The following is a 19,917-nucleotide window of genomic DNA, read 5'->3' as shown; positions in this document are numbered from 1 at the left end:
TTCTGACACTTTAAAATGTTTTTATTTTCCTTTTTTCTTTCTAAAACCCTCAACATAATTCCTGTGCAAAACTCGGGTACCTAGGATTGTCTTTTTTTTTGCTCTTTCTTCTCATGAACAGTATATGGGTATACTATTTTTTGTTGTTTCCTTCCCCACCCGCTCGTATTCACATCCTTTCTCCGATGATCTTTGTCGCATAGTCACTCTTCCGTTTTCTCGGTTGGAATATGAATTGAACCGTTGAGTTTTGTTTTGGATTATTAATAGATTTTTCTATTCGCTAACGTTGTTGTTTGCTACACAGACATAAAAGTATTGTTTTCTTATAAGCACTTCATTCAGACAATAAATTATGGATTGCACTCAAAATTTAATAGAGAATTATAAAAGACACAAAAATTAAACCAATTTTAGAATTATCTGCTTTCAGACAAAGAATAAGACAATAAATAAATAGTTAGATGTAAGTTAGAGGCATGAAATGTTAGGAAAAAAGTTAGAATTGGGAAGATAAAAAAGAAAAGAAAGACAAAGTTGCAAATTAAGATCACAGAAAGCGTTAACGATATATGTATATGGGATTATATAGTTGAACTGGAGGTTGTTTTGAGGTTGGTAGGATTATATTTAGTGATTGTAGATAAAAGACTACAGGAATGAATTAAAATATTATGTTTAGTTCCATTAGAATTGGGCGAAAGTGCACAAAGTGAGATCGGAACCGTGTGCCGATTTAACCCTGGAGACGAGCGGTGGCGACATGCAATTTCACGTAGTACTCAATCGTCGTCATGAGTCCTTCACTGAATGGCGTGGTGCATTGCCATCCCATTGCGTTCTTGATCTTCGAGAAGTCGATGTAGTAGCGACGATCGTGGTATGGTCGGTCCGGAATTGGAGCGAATGTTGGAGCGGTTGGCTCTCTAAAAAATTTGACGACTTAAATTGATCGAAAAAATTAGGTCTTTGTACTTACCTATTCAAAATCTTGCTGACTGTGCTGTGAATCATTTTGGTCAACTCGATATTGGTCATTTCGAAATCGGTTCCAATGTTGTAAATTTCACCTAGCGTTCCCTCAAGAGCAACTCTGGTGATAGCCTCAGAACAGTCCTCAACGTACATCCAACTTCTGGTATGAAGTCCGTCTCCCATGAGTGGGTAGGGTTGTCCGTCCAAAGCGAGTTTTGTGAACTTTGGAATGAGTTTAGTATGGATTTGGCGTGGTCCGTAGACATTGTTCATGCGGACCATCACATATGGAAGCTTGTACGAGTGCTGAAAACGAAATGCTTGTGAAATGTCAATTTCTAGGATTTATCTATTACCCAGTAAGATCTAATGACCATCTCGCAAGCAGCCTTTGAGGCGGCATATGGGTTAGTTGGGTTTGGCAGAGAAGCAGACTCGGATTTTGGAGTGGTGTCCTCGAAAGAGTCTCCATAAACTTCATCTGAAATAAATTCGGAATTATTTTTGAATCCAAAAATTCAAAAAAATTACCTGTGCTAATATGAACGAGTTTCTTGACTCCCTTGTATGGGCTGTTCACGATGCTCTCCAGAAGAGTTGTGGTGGAGATGATGTTGTCTTGAATGGTTCCAATTCTGTCGCTGTAGGATTCATCGACGTGGGTGATGGCAGCAAAATGGATAACCATATCAACCTAAACCATTTGTTTTTGAAGGTTTTTTTCATCGGAAAGAGGAATGTACCTCATTCTCAGCAAGAGTCTTGATAAGAGTTGGTTGGTCCTCGAGTTTGGCCTCTACGAACTTGTATCTTGGAGACTCTCTAATCTCTTTCTCAACGTGAAGTGGGGATGCTCCGAAAGCCAACTTGTCGTAGTTAATGAATCTGAAAAATCACATATTCGGTCATAATTTCTTTATTTGTCTATTCAATCAGCCTTCCTTGAAAGTTAAAAGTTTTCGGAATTTGCGCACAATTTTGTGCATAACAGCTAAGAAATTTTTCTTACTTTGTGTTTTTCCATTTATTGAAGGTGAAGTTGATGTAGTTGGACCCAATGAATCCACAGCCACCAGTTATCAGAACGCACTTTGGTTCTTCCCACGCGGAACCCATCTCTCTCTAGTGGCGGCGGATCTGAATACAGGATAAGGTGTTTTTATGATTATGGCGTCTTGTATTGACCACTAAGAATGAAAAGAACGATGGATGGATATAATGTGGTAGAGTATATAATCGAGTGATGATGACGACGATAAATGCAGCCGATTTTCTTGCGGCCGCAGAAGAACGAGAACGGAGACGATTAGAGTGAACACGAAACTTGTTTCAGATTACTAGATGACTGAATGGTCTTAAGATGAGAAAAATTATCTCGTTTCATAAAAAGAATCGCAAAAATAACAATATAAACATATTGGATTCAAGTGTATTGACGCGGATATTGAATGGGGGGATCGAAATGTTTGTAAAATCCAATTGATTTGTTTTAAGAAGTAATCAATTGGTATAGACACTTGACATTGTAAGCTTAAATGAAAAAAATATGATAAAGTACCTCTGAAGAATACCTCTGAAGAAAACGACCACCTTTCACCGGGCCGGAGCGCAAGACTAAATGAGGATATAGAACGGAATGTGGAGAATAAATGGCAGATCCTAAGTTAAGAAGCCAAGTCACCCCCCTCCTCCGAAAAACTGGATTTGACTGTCTGTGCCGAGCGGGTTCATCACTAGTGGTGACCACATCCACAAAAGTGGATTCCGACTTATCACTGCCGAAACGTTTTTTTTTTCTTGGATGAAGACAATCAAGTTTTTTTTCTGCCACTGTCGCCGCGCAATTAGATGATTGCATTCGACGATTATTCAACCGAAGATAATGAGAAGGGGACACAAAAAAAGAGGGGCTATCCGATTTTTTCCCGACTTTAAAATATTGTGTTGATCGGGAATCGGGATCTTTTTGGTAAAATGAACTGCTAAAAACAAAAATCGGATCATTGGAAATGAATTCACCGAGCTGATATTCAGACGAGAAAAAGAGGGAAACGGGATGAAAGTTCGCAAGAAATCAAGAAGAAGAGACGGCGGGTAATAAACTTAGTGATTGCTAGCCAATCGATTCGAGATGGAGGTCAATACTTTTCCCAAGAAGTCAAGAGACCATACACAAAACTATTCACATAAAAAAGAAAAATCACCTCCCGGTTCCAAGCAAAAACTTCCTCGTAAAACTTTCTTCCTCACGAATGAAACAAAATATTTTGCCAATTTCATGCCGGTGCTTGGCTTTTATACCGGGGGACCTGGTTTCTGCGGTCGGCATTATCGCTCTCCCCCGGCTATGGCATTTACACCCTTTTGTCTTTTTGTTTCTTATTCTCTCTTTCATTTCTTCTATCAAAAGTCGAGTGTGGCAATCCAGATTTTTGCGTAAAAATCGAAATAAGGACATTGGACACCGACAATACTGAATCTGTCCTTCGCGCCCCCGTTTTCTATTTGATCTTCTGTTGGCAACAAGAGTGTTCTCAATGTTTAGTCGAGTGTTCTCAAAATTATTAATTTAGGATTCTGTTTCGAAAAAAGGCGGAACGGATTTTATGAGGTAAAATAATTTTTAAATATAGGAAAAGTTCAAATATGAGCAAGCGTTTTGAAAAACTGGAAATTTAAAACAAATAAGAAAAAATTCTTAACATTTGAGCGATTTCTTAACATTAGTTGTTACTGGAAAAATGCTGCCATGGCCCGGAACAATCCAATTCACTATGCAGCCATATCGCCTTCTCGAGTCTCTTTGCGCAATAACATCTGCTGATAATGGTTGCCACATCATCGGATGGTCGATATCTTCCTCTCGCATGAATAGATCTCCTAAAAACCAATGATCTCTCTCCCCGAGAATGAAAACATTACTAGCCTGATACAAGTACGTCGCCACGCCCTTTCACGTCCCGAACAACAACTCCAATATCGTCGGATGTGTGTCCGCGGCATTTGACCAGCATCACATTTTCAGACAGGTTCATTGTATCGTTCTGAAAACAAAAAATAGAAAGAAATAACCTTTTTTGAATTTTGAATCCCAAAACCACCTCGAAAAGAGCAGTCAAATTGAATTTCATCCCATGATGAGAGTACCATCCATGATAATGAATCGCATCCGGGAAGTCATGAACACCTCCGACATGGTCCGGATGGCCATGAGTGCTCACTACAATATCCACAGATGCTGGACTCAGACCATGAGATTCTAGCGCTGTAATAAATTGAATCGATGAGGAATGACTAATAAACGCCCTACATCTGATAAGTTCTGTACGTGCATTGATATTGGTTCCAAGTCCGGTATCAACGAGAATACTTTTATCTCCATCTTTGACCAGTGTGATCGTTGCAACGAATATATACTGTCCATCGGCCGTTTGTTCAGCGGATCCCTAGAGAAAATTTTATTTTTTTGGAATTGGAGTAATACATTTTTTACATTTCGTAGTACATGGACTTGAGGTTGTTGATCAGTTTTTGTGGTCTCTAGTTGTTTGAGTATTTTTGTTAGTTCCGTGCTCAATTCCTTCATTCGTGTCTCGTAGACTTCTCGCGATTTCGGAGGCAAATCTGAAAAAATTGTAGTTTCTATTATTTCCGTCTAATTCATTGATGTTTGGATATTGGATCTGATAGGCTATCTTTATGAATCATAAAGTGTTCTCGTCAGAATGCTCTATAAGATGCCCGAATTCTCATCCTTTGATCGACTCCACTTTCGGCGGCCAGTCTTATAACAAAATGTTCATATTTGTTTCGTTGGCTATTCACGAGGCAAGCTTTGTGCTTTACGCAACAATATCGATGCCTCTCATCTTCGTTGATCGTCGTCAAAAATGACGTACATGTTCAAAACACCTCTGCGCAAGACTTTGTCTCATGATTCCTGATTGCTTCATTACAAAAACGAGTCTCTTTTTCTCATTCTCTCCTTACAAATTTGTCTCTTTTTTACGTTAGAATATTTTCTTTTTTTCGTCTCCCCCCTATTTTCCGTTATCCATCGCATTTCACGTCAACGTATATCCACGAGATGCGCGTCTTGAAAGCGAGCAAGTTTTTATGGATAGTGAAGAGAGAGAGGGAGAGAAAGAACCGTTGTCGGCGACGACGACGACTTCATTTGAAGGACTTCTGGTTTTGTGTCTTCAGAGAAGATGAAGCAAATAGAGGAAATGCGGATGCGTTGTGAAAACCGGGAATGGTTTTCTCTCCACTCTCTCGCTCTCTAAGCCATTATTTTTGGGATCTCAATAAATCGCTTTTTGTCTCCTCATTCACCGCCAACGAAGATTACTCCCCCCACCACCATAAATTTCGTAATGCCGTGGATTTCTTTGTCTGTGCCAAAGAAAAGTGAAATGGAAGAAAGAGATGTCTGTACGGAAAATTGAAAATACAGAGAGGGGCTAAGAATAGTGGGAGGAGAAACAAAATGTATTCCAGGAACTGAAGCAAAAAGAATCTGACACGATAAGAATTAATTCCTTTTGTTCAAATAATTCCAAAGAGTTAAAGATCAGAACCGGAATGATTTTCTCATCTCGCTTTTTCTTCGGGGATCGAATATGTTTCCTAAAACTTACTTTTCGTGTTTTTCGGTTTCTTTGTACTAGTTGTTTTCTCTTCTTCTCCACTCGCAAATCTTTGCATTGGTTTCCATTTATTCGAATTATTCTGGAAACTGATGTTGCAAGAACAAATTTTATTTCACAAAACTCACCGAGTCTGTATCAAACGTGACATCCTGATTGTCTTTGGAAGCAATGATAATCTGGTCAGGTAAAGCATTGACGCTTTTCAAATTGATTCTCCTTTCCGAAGAAACTTCTCCAGAATTCTTCCGGCGCTTTTCCTTACTTTTAGATGGCTTTTGAGTCTTGACCCCATTTTGTTTGTGAGATCTACGATCTATGAACATCTAAACTTGGGAACTCTGTGGCGGATGCAAAAAAATGATAAGGACCTGTATCATACTAGCTAGTTGCTCATAATCCTCCACCGAAGGTTTGTCATCAGCAGCTTTTGGTGGCTTTGATGGTGGCTTCGGTTTCCGTTTGGAAGCAGGTGTGATGATTTGGGTTATCGGTTGTGGTGGAATCATGGGAATAGAGATTGGTTTCGGTTTTTCTTGAGTCTAAAATTTGGTTTTCGACTATTTGCATTTCAGCACACTTAGGTTCTTACTGAAAACATTCCACCTTGATTTACCATCGTTGGATTCATAAGATCAATCAATCCAGAGTCCTGTCCACCCATTTCAAAATCTGGACCATCTTCGAGGTCCAGAGGAATTCTTTCTACGATCGGACGACCTCTTCCTCTTACAAAATCTCGGAGCACTTTAAGTTCCCACTCATCTAGATGTTTTAGATCTTGCTTTGATATTACTGAAATGGAAAACCAATTTTTATTTATTGAAAAAATCGAAGGAGGAGGTTTTGTGGTTATAAAACATACTGTAATCGGTTGCATCAATAAAACAAGGAATGTGTGTGAAGAAGATCAGTAGAAAAGGGAAGCGCATTTCATTTCATAGTCAAATTGGTGGTAAAGTTTTTCGGATGACACACGGAAGAAGAATTTTTACTCATCGAAAGGTGAGAGACAGAAGAACGCGTGTTTTCGCGGCTGTTTTCCCTCATTGAAATGACCTCGTTTGATCTCCGGAGAGGCCGAGACACACTTTTGTCAAGAACATACAACATACGGAAAAGAAAGGATTTAGGGTGTCCGGGAGAATACTTGTCTGCAAACCAAATGAGAGGGAAATGTGGTTTTGAGATTTTTTTGGTTTTATTTACAGGAAAGATTGGGGAAAAAATAAATTTCGATGGGGTAAAGAAGTAAGGGATGACAACAATCCGAGTCAGAATGTACTATAAAAAAGGATCGTATGCAGAGAAATGAGATTCTAAGTTTCGTATTTCCTCTATTATCAGCCCACCCAAGCCGTCAACTTTGAGCTCAATTTTCTCTATTTCTGTGAAAGATACCGAACATTTTTCAACTGATAAAATATTGGTAATCGTAGGATAAGCAATTTATTAGATTAGTTGACGAATTCTTGATATTTTTTACAGAAATCAAGATAATTGAGCTAGAAGCTGATGGCTTTGGTGAACTTCTATTAGAGCAAACATGGTTTCAAAAGCTTGCTAGGATAATACGGAATACGGTCAAAAATGTTTTAAAGGAAATACATTTTTTCAAAAAATGAAAATGGATGCTTGTTTCTGACTGCGGGAATTTTTTGGGTTGTTTTTTGGAGTTCTAAAAAAGGAAAGGATAGAAATGTGAAAAGGCTAGAGGAGAAGGAATCAGATGATCAGGAAAAATTGAAAAAAGTAAACAAAATTTTTTTCGATCAGGAAAACTAAAATTTGATAAAAAAGGATTTCGGTTATATCACAAAATTTAGGAATAGCATATAATTTTGACATTGGACTTTCAAAAACGATCACAAATATTTGATTATTGGAAGGCAAAGGAATTTTTGAGGAAACAGTGTGGACACTCTGATGAAATCACCTATCATCAACATTTTGATCCATTCCTTTGCTCAATATTTTTTTTACATACAAAACTCGAATGTTGTAGTCGTATTTTCAGGTACCGCCACCGTCTTCCTACACTAATCCCAAATTTTGAACAGGTTATGGACTTATTTTCTTAGAAAAAAGGATGAAAAACGTAAGAGAAAAATGACATCTCCTGTAAGATGCTTTGAAGCTGATTATTCCAGGCTGAGCGTCTCGATATTCTTATTGAAGATGACATCACAGCACAATCCAAACGTGTACTCAATATTGGTAGTTATGGTAGCTTGCGTCAAGTGTGCGTAGATTTTCTGATCGGCATCGAGACCCTGAAAATACAAAAATTCAGAAAATTCAGAAAATCGGGAAAATAGTGCAACTACAAAATCGGACAAAGTGCAATAGACGAAATTTGTACTATTTCATTACAGTGATTTTCTGTCCTCTAGTCTACAATCTATTTTTGAAAAATTACCTCGCGGAACATGCTCTCGATAAATTCGGCCACCGATTGCACCGAGTTATCGTTAGTGATCCACTGCTCGTAGGCTGGGAAGTGATTAACAAACTGAATCGTCTCCAATTTCTTTCCCAAAAGATCAATTTTGTTCAGGAAGAGCATGAAGTTGGAAGATTTCAGAAAGTTGTTCTCCCGGATCGAAGTGAACAAGTCGACGCTCTCATCGAGTCGATTGACCATCTGAAATGAAATCTTGAATAATGCATTTTCAGTCAATTTTGTACCCCAGGTCTCTGCTTGGCTTTACCAGTAGAGCGGACCAGAATTTTGTTTTGCACTTTGTTGAGTGACGTCTCCCACTGAAATTCAAAAAAACATGGATTCGTCATAGTTTTAAAAGTGATCTCTCTGAACGCAAAGACAAATCGGCCTCTCACCCACCGATACAAGTACAGTAGGGGTCGACTGTTTCCGTCGACCGTCTCCCTTCTAAGAAAATATTCAGTACGCGTTCCCAGTTTATGTTAGCTCACCGCAAATGCGTTGTTCGGCTCCTGTTCCGTGGCCTGGTTGAACGAAGACAACGAGCAGACAAACATGACGGCGGTGACGCCCTCGAAGAAGTGAATCCATTTTCGGCGCTCCGTTTTTTGACCTCCCACGTCGATGAGACTGAATTTTTTGGTTTATCAACGAGCTAAGAAATTAACGAACCGAATGGTTTGAGTCTGATAGTCGAACGAAATTTCATGAACTCCAAGAGTAGTCTGTCTCATATGAATTAGATCCTCGACCGTTGGCATATACTCGGAAATAGCAATGCGTTCCAAGTGGGGGAAGAAGCTGAATGTTAGGTTTATTGCTAGGTTAAATGGTTTCTACCTACTAATGGATATTATCTGGTATCATGGGATGATAGCTGTAGTGCTCGAAAAATACTGAAATACACTCCAGAACTCGAATGGAGTTGATGAGTCGCAGCTCGTCAACTTCTTGCATCATTTCGATTTTCTGGGATTCAAAGGCAAAGAGTTTCAAGAGCACCTAAAATAATTCTAGTAAAAAGAGATCCCGAAAACTGCAAAATCACTTTTTCGGTGTCCGATTTAATGATGTGAGAATCGAGAATTAGGAGTGAAATGTGTTTGAAAGCGTCGATGATGTTGTTGCGAATGAGGAAAATCGCGTTGACCACCTCAGTCTCATTGAAACCGTTACAGTAGTTGACTCTAAACTCAAAAAATGTGTAACCATTTTTTCTTGATCTTATTGAAACCTCATCTGTTTGACAATGGTACTCTTTCCCGAGTCCGAGATTCCCAGAAGAAGCATCTTTATCTTTCTCTTGTTGGCTTGGTTCTCAATACGAATTTGAGTTTCAATTTGGCGATTTTTGGCGGCCGCGTCGCGCTCCGGTTTGCACAATGCTATACCCATATTCAGTTATTGAACCTATGGTAACCCTGAAAATAACCGAAACGAATTTTAGGAACAAAAAATAAAATACCAAAGTTGGTGATATTTTTACAAATGATTCATCAGTTCATTTTTTAAATATCTATGAGGTAACCGATATAATTGAGCTCAAATTGCAAGTATAAATTATATTCGAGCAAGTACGGTAAAAATATAATTTCTGAAATGGAAGGGCTAGGAACTGGAACAGAAAGAGTGAAGGAGAAAAAACGAAAAATCAGACAAAACCGGGATTAAAACTCGAAACGTTCGGGAATGTGAGGCGTGAGAAGAAATGGATATTCAACGTAAGTTGCTCTACATGACGACATATTGTGGGCACAATGTAGTTGAGATTTGAGTTTCACACAATCTTTACTAAATGAAAGACATTGTAAAAAAATTTCAAGCTCTTGGCTGCATTAATTATTAGTTGACAGGTTTTCCATACCTTTTACAAGAAGCAAGATAAATTAGTTCTCCACTAGCAACATTTTTTTAATTTAAAAACAATTGATCTTCCAAAAAAAATTATCATGTTCCAGAAGAACCACTTAAAAAAGGCTTAGCAAGTTCAGATTGCTAAAAGATCAGTTATCTTGTTAAGCTTATTCAACTTATTCACCTATTATGACTAACCTACACAATACCTATGAAAACCTTAGCATCCTATTAGTTTTTGATTTCCCTTATATCTGTAAACCTCCAAGGAAGAAAACCGGAAGATCTCAAAAAGTGTGGAGATCGAGAAGAGAAGAAAGAGTTGAAAATCAGATGAGATAATGAAAAAACAGCAAGATGACAAGAGTGCGGTTTCCTTTCTGACTCCGCCCCTCCCTCCAAAACACCGTGCCATGCACTATCATCTGGAATTTTTAGATGGGTGGAGCCGACAAACGGGATAAGAATGAGTGGATTGTATGGAAATCGTAGTTTCAGTCTCTGAATTTTGAACTATGGAAACTAACATAGGGCATTCAGTATGATACCTCACAAGGAATAGTGCACAGGATGTTGACTATTTCAGGAGATATGGATTCATAACACAAAGGGAGTGGTTAGAGAAAACAAAGGGCGAATCAGAAGTTTTAGAATTGGACAATCTGGAAAAATGGGGTGAGGAAGGAAAACATCTGGAAGAGTAACTAACAACTATGCAAATAAACTAGAACAGCAGGGAAAAATTGTTCCTGTACTTCTTCGAAAAGTAGCCTAATTAAAACTAAAGTGTGGACCATCCGCGTAAAACTCCGCCCATTTTCAATTTGTTTGAGTGGATTCTATCATGAAAGTTTAGTCCTATTGAGGAAAACGAACTTTTAGTTTGATTGAAAATTCAACTAACTTTCAGAAGAATCGAAATTTTGACGACCTAAGAAAAAAAAATCTCAAAATATTTTTTTAAGGCTTTTAGAAAGATTAGAATTTGCAATAAAAATGAAATTCTTTCACTAAAATCGTAAAATTCTGGTGGTTTTAGTCAAATTGAAAAGAAGTCCTCAAACATAAGACTACAGTACCACTCAAATTTTCAAACGTGATTTTCTCGATTAAAGTTGGCGAGGGGGGCTCAATAAGATTAACCAAAGTCTGGTTGCTTGGTGCGCTTCCGTGTTTGTAGGTGTACGACTACATTTCCAATCATTCCGGACAACCGTTTTTTGTATCATTAGTCTTTCTGTCTCGATTTTTGTATTTTTAAGGTTCTGCAAGTACAATGTGAAGATGGTAAAAAACTCGAAAACAAGCAGCCGATACTGTAGACGGCTGTGCTGTGGTGACGCAATTGATGGGATTTGGAAGTTTCTGTGAAATAAAAGTGATGGAATATATAACACGTCATTAATATGGGAGTGCGTAAATTGAAGGCTAGAATTTTGAAGGTCTGAAGAGCAAGATTCTTCTCATTTTTTGATCCTGGATTTTATCTCTGAGATCAAACACTCTATCAGAAAGTCACAGTAAACAATTGTTTCCATTTTCTTTTTTTTCAAATTTGACAATTTGAATATCTCGGAAAACCCTGTCAAATTTCTTTCCTCGGCCCTGAAAAAGAAGCGCATTTCAATAAATTTCTTCCAATTTCTCATCTCTGAAAATATAGCTGAAATACAAAAATGTTTCGAAGGTAATTCGGAAATCTAAAAATTCCGAAAGTTTCAAAATTTTCGGATTTAATCTCCGATTGGATTACTGTCGATTGTATGTCGAAATTAGAGCTTTTTTAACTACGGTATTTTGAAGGCGCATACCGAAATTTTTTGCGAATCTCGAGCGAAATTACTTTCAATATTTTTCGTGTTTTGCCATTTTTCAGAAATTGTTTGCGTCTTTGTGGGAAATTAAATTCAAAAATGAAGAAGTGACATTCTAAAAGTCCTACATCCCATAATTCTCAAATTCAGAATAATCCTAAATTGTGAAACTTTCAAAATCAGGAAACATTCTGAATTAATTCCGAAAATCCCTGTTTGAAATATGTGATTCTGTTTTTAATGTTTTGAATGTAAAAACATTTAAATTCTCAGTTTTTATGAAGCATGGGTGCAAAAAGAAAAACAGGGGATGGGGGGATGGGGGGTTGTCGATATGAGAACACTTCCAGAAAAGAACGTAAAGTCTCGAACTATCGTACAGAATCGATGCCTTAAAGCTATCGAAAACATATGTCACTAAAAAGAAATAAGAATAAGATCATCTTACCGGATGTTGCAATGGAATTAAATTTGAATGAGAGAAAGATAATACAAAAAAAGGGATAGGTTCGAAACGAAATGATAGGGAAAAACTATTCATGGACCGGAGAAAAAAACGATGTAACAAGTTATGTGAAAAGTGGATACCAGTCTTGGAGAATGGATTTTCGAAAAAAAAAAGAAAATATATGAAAAACGAAACGTACTAGGAGTGTGGGAAAAAATAGAACAAATGAAACAAAGAAAAAAGCAAAGAGAAAAAAAAGAATAAGGGTAAAGGGTGTAGCAAGAATGCGAAAAAAAGGGAAAAATGACAACGTTTCAGTAAAGGATTTTTTGGCAAACAAGGAAATCGTAGAGAGAAAGAGAGCCGACATGACTAGGGTTATCGTTCATATGACGGCACGATGCCCGTATATAAAACGATTTTGTAATGAAAGGAGTTGATAAAGACGTTGGTTTCGATCAGGCAAGTACACATTTCTGCGCCTAGAAAGTGATTTTATGAGAACTCGAGAAGTTAAGAGGGAAAATACGATTGATATTGGTAATGGCTGGGTAGTGTGAAAAGCATTAGAGAAATGATGTACTACAGGGGAAGTAATGAAGAGATTCCAGAAGATTACTGCGTCAAGGTGGTCTTCTCATCAGGCTCGAGCTCTTTCCTCTCGACCAGACTCGCTTCTTCCATCTGATGATCCCCCTGAAATTATATGATTTTTTTGGTTTTGGTGAATTAAAAAACTAAACAGGGAAAATAAAAATTAAAATCGAACATGACATGCAAACTTATATATGACCGAATATATTGAATTTTATTACAAAAAATCGGAGCTGTGGAAAAGAAACGCCGATAGTTGTGCTGAAAGTTCCACGAAAAAAACTACCGTACCCTGAATTTTCATTTATATCAGGATTTATGTTTTCGTTGTTTTACTGATTTTCGTTTCGTTTATTGTTTTTCCCTTCAAATAAGTCGGGTAATTAGAAATTTTAATGATGAAAAAATTAACTGGAAGCGCACGAAATTTGAGAAAAACAAAAACCGAAAAAATGAAAATGTTTTCAGGTTACTGTAATTGTCAATGTGAGACCTTTAGACACGAGCTCTTTTCCACAGCTCTCATTTGTTAAAGCTTGAATAACACCCTCTTTTTGCTAGTACGCTATACTAGAACTTTGAGCTCAATTCTTGGTTTCTGAAAAATTTTCATTTGAGTAAAGATTTGTATCATGATTACAAAAATTTCATTAACTGTCTAATTTTTGATATTTCTCAAAAGACAAAAAAAGACTGAGCTCAAAATTCAAGTATACTAGCGATGTTCCGCTGAAATGAATACGGAAAATTCAGTAAATTGAACCGGATCAGTTAGTAAAGTACCAAAACCAAACCAATCGAGCAACAACAAACCAAGGAAGCAAGCAGTAGAAGCTGAGAAATCTAAGCATGCTGAACTAAAAACTAAGCAGCTGAAAATATATAAGCTAAGCAACTGAGCAGCTAGATGACTCACCGGTGGGAGTACGTTATGAGACGCGTCATCATTAAGGACGTTACCGAAAATCATCAGAACCACAATCAAGATTCCCAATGTAATAACCTGTCCGCTGATTGTAAAAGTCAAGAAAAGATTCGCCAAATATTGATTCGAATACATCAGACATCCGCCACTCTGAAAATATCGGATCTTTCAAGACAATTTTTTTGAATTATCTTATTACCGAGTCTCCACACGAGTCGGTTTGGTACTTGATACACGAGACATCAAACATCCATCCAAATAAAACTGGAGCAGGAATCGTGCCAATGACTCTAATCATAATCCACTGGATACCAAGTGCAAACGAGCGCTCATTGTAGTCGACAGTCCTCAGAATAACCGAAATGATTGGCACTGCAACGGCAAACGTGCAGAAAGAGAGTGGTGCGAAGAGGAGAAGGAACCAGAGGAGTTCAGTGCACTGAGGCTCACAAACGCCTTTCTTAACAATTCGAGGATGGTTTTTAGTGTTGTTTGGCACACAACTGCATTGGGTGTATTCCTGAAAACAAACGATTTGAAGGGTCTACGTTTTCTTTGGGTTCACCTTCAGAGAAGCAGAATAGGATTCGGCACATCCAGCGTAACATGGAGAGTAGTAGGTAAATTGTCGACCATCCTCTAGTTCCGCACACACCGGTCGGTACTCAGAGGGATCGCATGTGCATTGCTTGTTGCAGGTGTTTGTCAATTCTGCATCCTTTGTGAAGGTAGCATTGTTGTAGTCTGGCACAGAGCCTCTGAAACGTCAACTTTATTATCTTAAATCCCCAAAACCTTTGACTCACTCAGAATCCGGATACTCAGAGTCCACTCCGACCAATGGAGCGTGTGGACAGTAGATCAAGTACATTGGCGAGAAGAGAAGCGACAGGAAGATGAGTCCAATGGCGAACTTGAGCATCTTGCTGCTGTTCAAACGGAAATGATTGACTATTCCTCCAGTCACCATACATCCCATTCCGGCCATTGGCACCATCACGCAACCGATGAGCAAGTTGGCTTTGCTTGGTCGGACACTGAACTGTCTTTCGAGATATTTGGACATGAATGATGAGGCACCAGTAACCACCAAACTGTCGATAGCCATGGCTAGGGTGATGATCATGAAGAGCCAGTTAGTGAGGATACGGTAGATGGCAATTGGAATGTGACGGACGTCCAACCAGATTTTGTACCAAAAAGGTCCAGATCCACGGGATGGAATTGATGAGTAGAGCAGAGATGCTTGTTCTGTAAAGCATCATTGAAACACCATTCATTATAGTTCAGGAAGATATTTCAGTGTTCCATAATCCTCTCCACAATACAATTCCTTTGTTTTCCAATCGAGGAATTTTGTATCGAAAGATTATATACAAAAAGAGTCTATGGAGATTATCAAACACACGTCTGAGACAGAAATTTTTCTTGTGTTTTTTATTCACTGTTCGTAATGTTCTCACCTGGCAAGGGAGCATCGCTATTCAAAGCAGCGGTTTTATTGGATCCGGGCATTCCACAACATTCTGGTGTCCGACGACGATTTTGAACGGCGGCATCGTGAAGACGAGTACGATGGAATTTCAGAGATTCCGGGAGAACTTTTGGGAGGGAGGCCAACGGGAGAACTGCAACGAATCCGACAAAAGAGGCAACAATGAAGGATAGCCACCAAGCGCCAACCCAAGTCGGATCGGTTTCACCGGATGATACTCTGAGATAATTCATTCCAAATTTTCAAAGCTTTTCGGGCAATTTTCTTACTTCAAAATCTGCTCTGGAGGAAGATGCCAAAAATCGGTATGGTACTGCAGAGACACCGATGCCCCGAGGAAACCAATAGCCGGTCCGAAAACAGCAAACGAATAGAAGATTCCAACAAACAAAGAAGATTTGGCCGTTCCAACATTTTCATCGATATAAGAGACTCCGATTGTGAACAATGGGGTTGCTCCGACACCGTGTAAGAAATGTGCAAGACAGAAAAGGTAGAAGTAGAAGTTACTGGATGAGTGTTGTGCCTGGTTCTCACTTTGACATGCTGTTTGGGCAAGCGCTTCAGGTGACGTCACATCGTTGTGGAGAACTGAAATGTTTCATAATTTTCGAAAAAAATTGTTTTTTCTTGTTCCGAGAATCGTTTGGGAATCAAAACCATTTCGTATTTTTTTACGCTTTTTTAAACATCAAACATGAGTCACGACGATTTTACAAAAACTACATACTCACCATTGTCAATTGAACACGTTCCATACGACATGTTGGATTGAGAAGCCGAGTAGGAGTCAGACATGATATGCGGAGTTGAGAAGATCAAGGATCCAAGGGCCATACAAGCCAGACCAAGAGAGAGTACAAATGGCTTACTGTGTCGACCTCCGAAATAGGACACCGGAATGCAGAGGAGCACATAGCCAAAGTCGTAGAATTGCACAATTCTGCCCATGTGACTAGTACTGAACTTGAAACGGCGTTCGATGGAAGAGATCGCAGAAGGGACCAAGCCATTGACGATGAGACCCTTAAACGGAAAAATGTTTTGAAAGTTAGTACAGCTGTCTGAGAAGAGAAGATTGAGAGCGGATATCTTGTTGAACACTCTTATTAAAAATTTATTGGAAGCCTGCCCACTATTAAATGTAGCCTGTCGACCTTGAAAGGTGCAAAAGTGAACTACCGTATCTTTTGAGCCAATCAATTTCGAGAAATTACAAAAATATTTAAACTAGGTTCCTCAAAAGATACTGTAATTTCTTCTTGCGCCTTAAAGAAAAAAATCCGCTTTCAACCTTTTTTTTTCAGACAACGATAATAACCTGAAAACCAAACTAACCTGTATACTACAGTAAACACACAAGAGCACGATCATTGGCAACTGCTTGCCCAACCACTGCAACCATCTCGGTCTGTACTTGCCCAGTCCACACTGGGACTCCTCAGTCAGAACCGTCATCTCACGCTCGATCAGCTCGTGTTGTTGTGCCTAGAATGAGGAATGATCAAAATGATAGCTAACCGATAAACATGATGTGGGAATCAATGATTGATAAATTTTGAAATGGACCAATGTCGAAAAAACAAATTTCATGATGAAAGAATGAGGTAGAAAAAAAGATTTTTTATATTACTCTCGTCCCTCCCAACATTTTTTTATTGGAAGATGACGCATATTGAAATTCTGAAAATGTTGTTTGACATCTAAACCTATTTCTAGTAAATAGTAGAATATTAGAGGCGGAGCTTGTGAAAAGTGGAAACGAAAAATGAATTCGGAAAAAAAAATTGGTGTATTAAGTAAACTATAAATTAATTATAGTTTATGGGTCCATAAAACATAAGAGATGGCTCTATAAAAACCAATTATCGAAAAAAAATTGTTGCCACTATTCTCGTTTTCTATTTAAAAGACGATATCATCATAAACAAAACACAAAAGATGCATGAGAAAAGGAAGAAAATGGTTTTTCGTCTTGTATTCTCCTAGTTAGGACTCTCACATGGGGGACGAACTCCCGGAAAAAAGAGGAGGGAATGAGAATTGGCAGAAAAAAGACAGTTTTCGCGAGTGCGAAAGGCGTGAAAAAAGCGACTTTTTTTGCTTTCCCAAATTCCAGAAAGAAGAAAATAAACTATGAAAAAACTCACTGGCAATTGGAATTCTTTCCTTCGAAGTGCCTTCTCCATGTGGCGGGGTGGTACTCCTTGGGACGCCTGTCGCATGTGGCTCCTGAAAAAAAAACGATTGTTGGAAAGTTCATGAGTATTATGAGGAGACTGAAAACGTCAGATTATGAGGAGACGGAAAACTTTTCTCGTTGCTTCAAAAATTTGAAATTCTTTAAAACTTGAGATTCAAGAATTTCGGTTTTTTTTTGAAACTGTGCTGATTAAACCGTCAAAAAAAAACAATTTGACTTTACCTCAATTGTCTCGGTTTCTATCAGAGTTTTATCACAAATCTCAAATCTGGTCAAATGCTATTGATTAAACTTTTAAGATTTCATGCAGTGACAAAATTTTCAAATCTACCAAATCAGCTGAGCTTAAATTGAGACAGAAGTTCAAATGACGTTCTATGGAATGAAACAGAGTTCAATTATCTAGGCTCCGATAAATTGCCAAAAATTGTCAGTTATCGAAATGTTGAAAATTAAATGAGAATCATTTTATCAGTTGACATTACTTTGATTTCTTTTACAGATTTTGAAAAAAATTGGACTAAATAATGAAGAGTTTTGGCGAGAAAATACGGTATTTGAAAATGACAAACAAGCTACCGTATTTTCTCTGATATAACCCCACTGAAACCGTTAGTTTTGAGCTCAATTATTTCAATTTCTGTGGAAAATATCAAAAATTCTTTGACTGACAAATTATGTGTCACAAAATCATTAACATTTTATCATGTTGACATTTTCCTGACACCTCTTACAGGAGCCGAGATAATTGAGCTGGAAATGTACGTGGTGTTAGCGTCGATGAAATACGGATTATGAGAACGACATAAATCAAAAATTTTCAAAAACTAAGAATTAGAATGTAATTTGAAAAAAAACTAACTCTTAGAATTAAAAATTGAGCCTCAATCACGCAAACAAAATCAAGATTAGGTCAAAATTCTTAAAACATTTTTTAAATAAATTCCTGAGAAAATTTCGAACTCCACTCATCTTTTTTGAAATTATCTAAAGAATGAATATCTTGAAAATTATATTAATCAAAACTTTTTGAAGACCTCCTTTCTTGAACGGTAATGAATCACAATTAACTGTTTTTCCCAGAAATCATGATTTACCGCATTCAGTACACAAATTTCACCGTAAACTGAATCGAATTTTTTAAGGACTCACCATTTACTCCTTGTTGGTTTCGACGAATGATCTGATCGCAAGTCACCGGGACACGAACGTGTTTCTGCATCATCTGAGCAGCCGACGGTCGCCTCGTCGATGCTTCGGTCACCCATTTTCCGTAAGAGACGTCGTTCACTTTGTGTTTTTATCGACCCGATAAAAAAGTTAGTACATCTGGAAAAATAAAAAAAGATTTTTGGGGAGAAACGTGTGTCTGTGTATATGTGCACCAAGTGTGCAAAATGAGAGCAAATTAGGTTTTATACTTTTTATGATGCTAATTTCTGAGAGTACTAGTATGAAGTGAGGAGAGAGAAAAAGAGAATAGGCAATGTGTAGGGAAAGAAAAGATAATGAGTTCAATTTAAAAGAGTGGCGAGGAATGAAAACTCAAGAAAAACACGGGATGGGGGTGAAAAAGAGTCCGGAAGTATAGCAAGAAAATGAGACATGAAAGAAAGAAGATCTCATTATTTTAGATAAAGGATTCTAGACATGAACTTTTGAAAGTCTTGTATCAGATAGCGTGTGCTGAATACAGTAGTCCCATTACACTTCTGATCCACGTCATCTGATTCTCGGTACCTTGGAAAAACAAAGGCGAAAGTGCAAAGTGGAGTGGAAAAATTTGCAATTCTCCACGTCAGAAAACGAAGGCGAGATGTTTGCGCATCTCGATATCCCACTTTATCCAGAGTATTCCCGAACAGAACCCGTCATGAGATGCAAAATGAAATTCTCACAGATGAGCCGCTTCTCGGTTGTCTTCGTTTTCTGTGGGGCCCGTTGTTTGAATGGTGGCAGTCATCTTCTTCTCCTTCTTCTTCCTCCGCGCTTCGTTTTCTTCTCCTTCTTCCTTTCCTTCTGTGCTCCAAGACAAAAAGCGAGTGGTTGGTATGTTTGGAGCCAAAAGCGGTGGTGACCACCATAGTTCTGGAGACAAGAAGAAACGAGGAAAAACGGAAGACGAGAATGGAAGAAAATGGGGAGCAACGATGGAAACAAGCTCCTAGGAGCCAAACCGGAGGGCCGCATTGAAGAACTTGGGACATGCCCTGTGGGTTTTTCCCGACGAAGAAGAAGAAGAAGTCAGTCGAAAAAAAAATGTGATGAGGCCATTTGGTCACAAGATTTATCGTGCTTCGATCAAGAACATAACCGAAAACGGCACGTTTGCACTGGATTTACTGTGAGAAACACCCGGTGCCTTCACTTTTTTTCGCTTTTTCTGGTTGGCTTTCCATTTAAATGAAAGAACTTTTAGGGAAATCTTCTGTGGGAAAACGGAAAGTTTGTTTTGATTGGCTTCAAAAAATAAGAGTCGAATTTTCAAATAAATTTCATGAGAAAATTTTTTGA

General features: G+C 38.2%; 4 protein-coding genes across 4 annotated transcripts; all 4 read right to left on the bottom strand.

Moving 5' to 3' along the window:
- Positions 1 to 736: 736 nt before the first annotated feature.
- Positions 737 to 2,091, bottom strand: CBG14085 (the record flags this gene model as incomplete). Its single annotated transcript, XM_002644253.1, has 6 exons — positions 737 to 926; positions 980 to 1,281; positions 1,332 to 1,456; positions 1,507 to 1,669; positions 1,719 to 1,860; positions 1,985 to 2,091. The coding sequence occupies 6 exons, from the start codon at positions 2,089 to 2,091 to the stop codon at positions 737 to 739; spliced, it is 1,029 nt and encodes a 342-aa protein (XP_002644299.1).
- A 1,582-nt stretch (positions 2,092 to 3,673) lies between these two features.
- CBG14084 lies at positions 3,674 to 6,504 on the bottom strand (the record flags this gene model as incomplete). The annotated part of the gene is made up of 9 exons (XM_045239418.1): positions 3,674 to 3,855; positions 3,902 to 4,019; positions 4,077 to 4,240; positions 4,286 to 4,421; positions 4,469 to 4,599; positions 5,616 to 5,706; positions 5,753 to 5,950; positions 5,996 to 6,166; positions 6,217 to 6,504. The coding sequence occupies 9 exons, from the start codon at positions 6,502 to 6,504 to the stop codon at positions 3,674 to 3,676; spliced, it is 1,479 nt and encodes a 492-aa protein (XP_045095327.1).
- A 1,261-nt stretch (positions 6,505 to 7,765) lies between these two features.
- Cbr-gpa-5 lies at positions 7,766 to 9,465 on the bottom strand (the record flags this gene model as incomplete). Its single annotated transcript, XM_002644250.1, has 8 exons — positions 7,766 to 7,897; positions 8,044 to 8,268; positions 8,313 to 8,387; positions 8,562 to 8,700; positions 8,743 to 8,871; positions 8,915 to 9,072; positions 9,119 to 9,257; positions 9,305 to 9,465. The coding sequence occupies 8 exons, from the start codon at positions 9,463 to 9,465 to the stop codon at positions 7,766 to 7,768; spliced, it is 1,158 nt and encodes a 385-aa protein (XP_002644296.1).
- Positions 9,466 to 12,801: 3,336 nt separating this feature from the next.
- On the bottom strand, positions 12,802 to 18,671 carry CBG14081 (the record flags this gene model as incomplete). The annotated part of the gene is made up of 11 exons (XM_045239417.1): positions 12,802 to 12,882; positions 13,697 to 13,855; positions 13,905 to 14,225; positions 14,271 to 14,463; positions 14,512 to 14,956; positions 15,169 to 15,419; positions 15,470 to 15,791; positions 15,935 to 16,226; positions 16,530 to 16,688; positions 17,351 to 17,432; positions 18,556 to 18,671. The coding sequence occupies 11 exons, from the start codon at positions 18,669 to 18,671 to the stop codon at positions 12,802 to 12,804; spliced, it is 2,421 nt and encodes an 806-aa protein (XP_045095326.1).
- Positions 18,672 to 19,917: the final 1,246 nt, after the last annotated feature.

This window comes from Caenorhabditis briggsae, assembly GCF_000004555.2.
Source record: "Caenorhabditis briggsae complete genome, chrX, whole genome shotgun sequence".
NCBI lineage: Eukaryota > Metazoa > Nematoda > Chromadorea > Rhabditida > Rhabditidae > Caenorhabditis > Caenorhabditis briggsae.
This window is presented reverse-complemented; position numbering and strand designations above follow the sequence as displayed.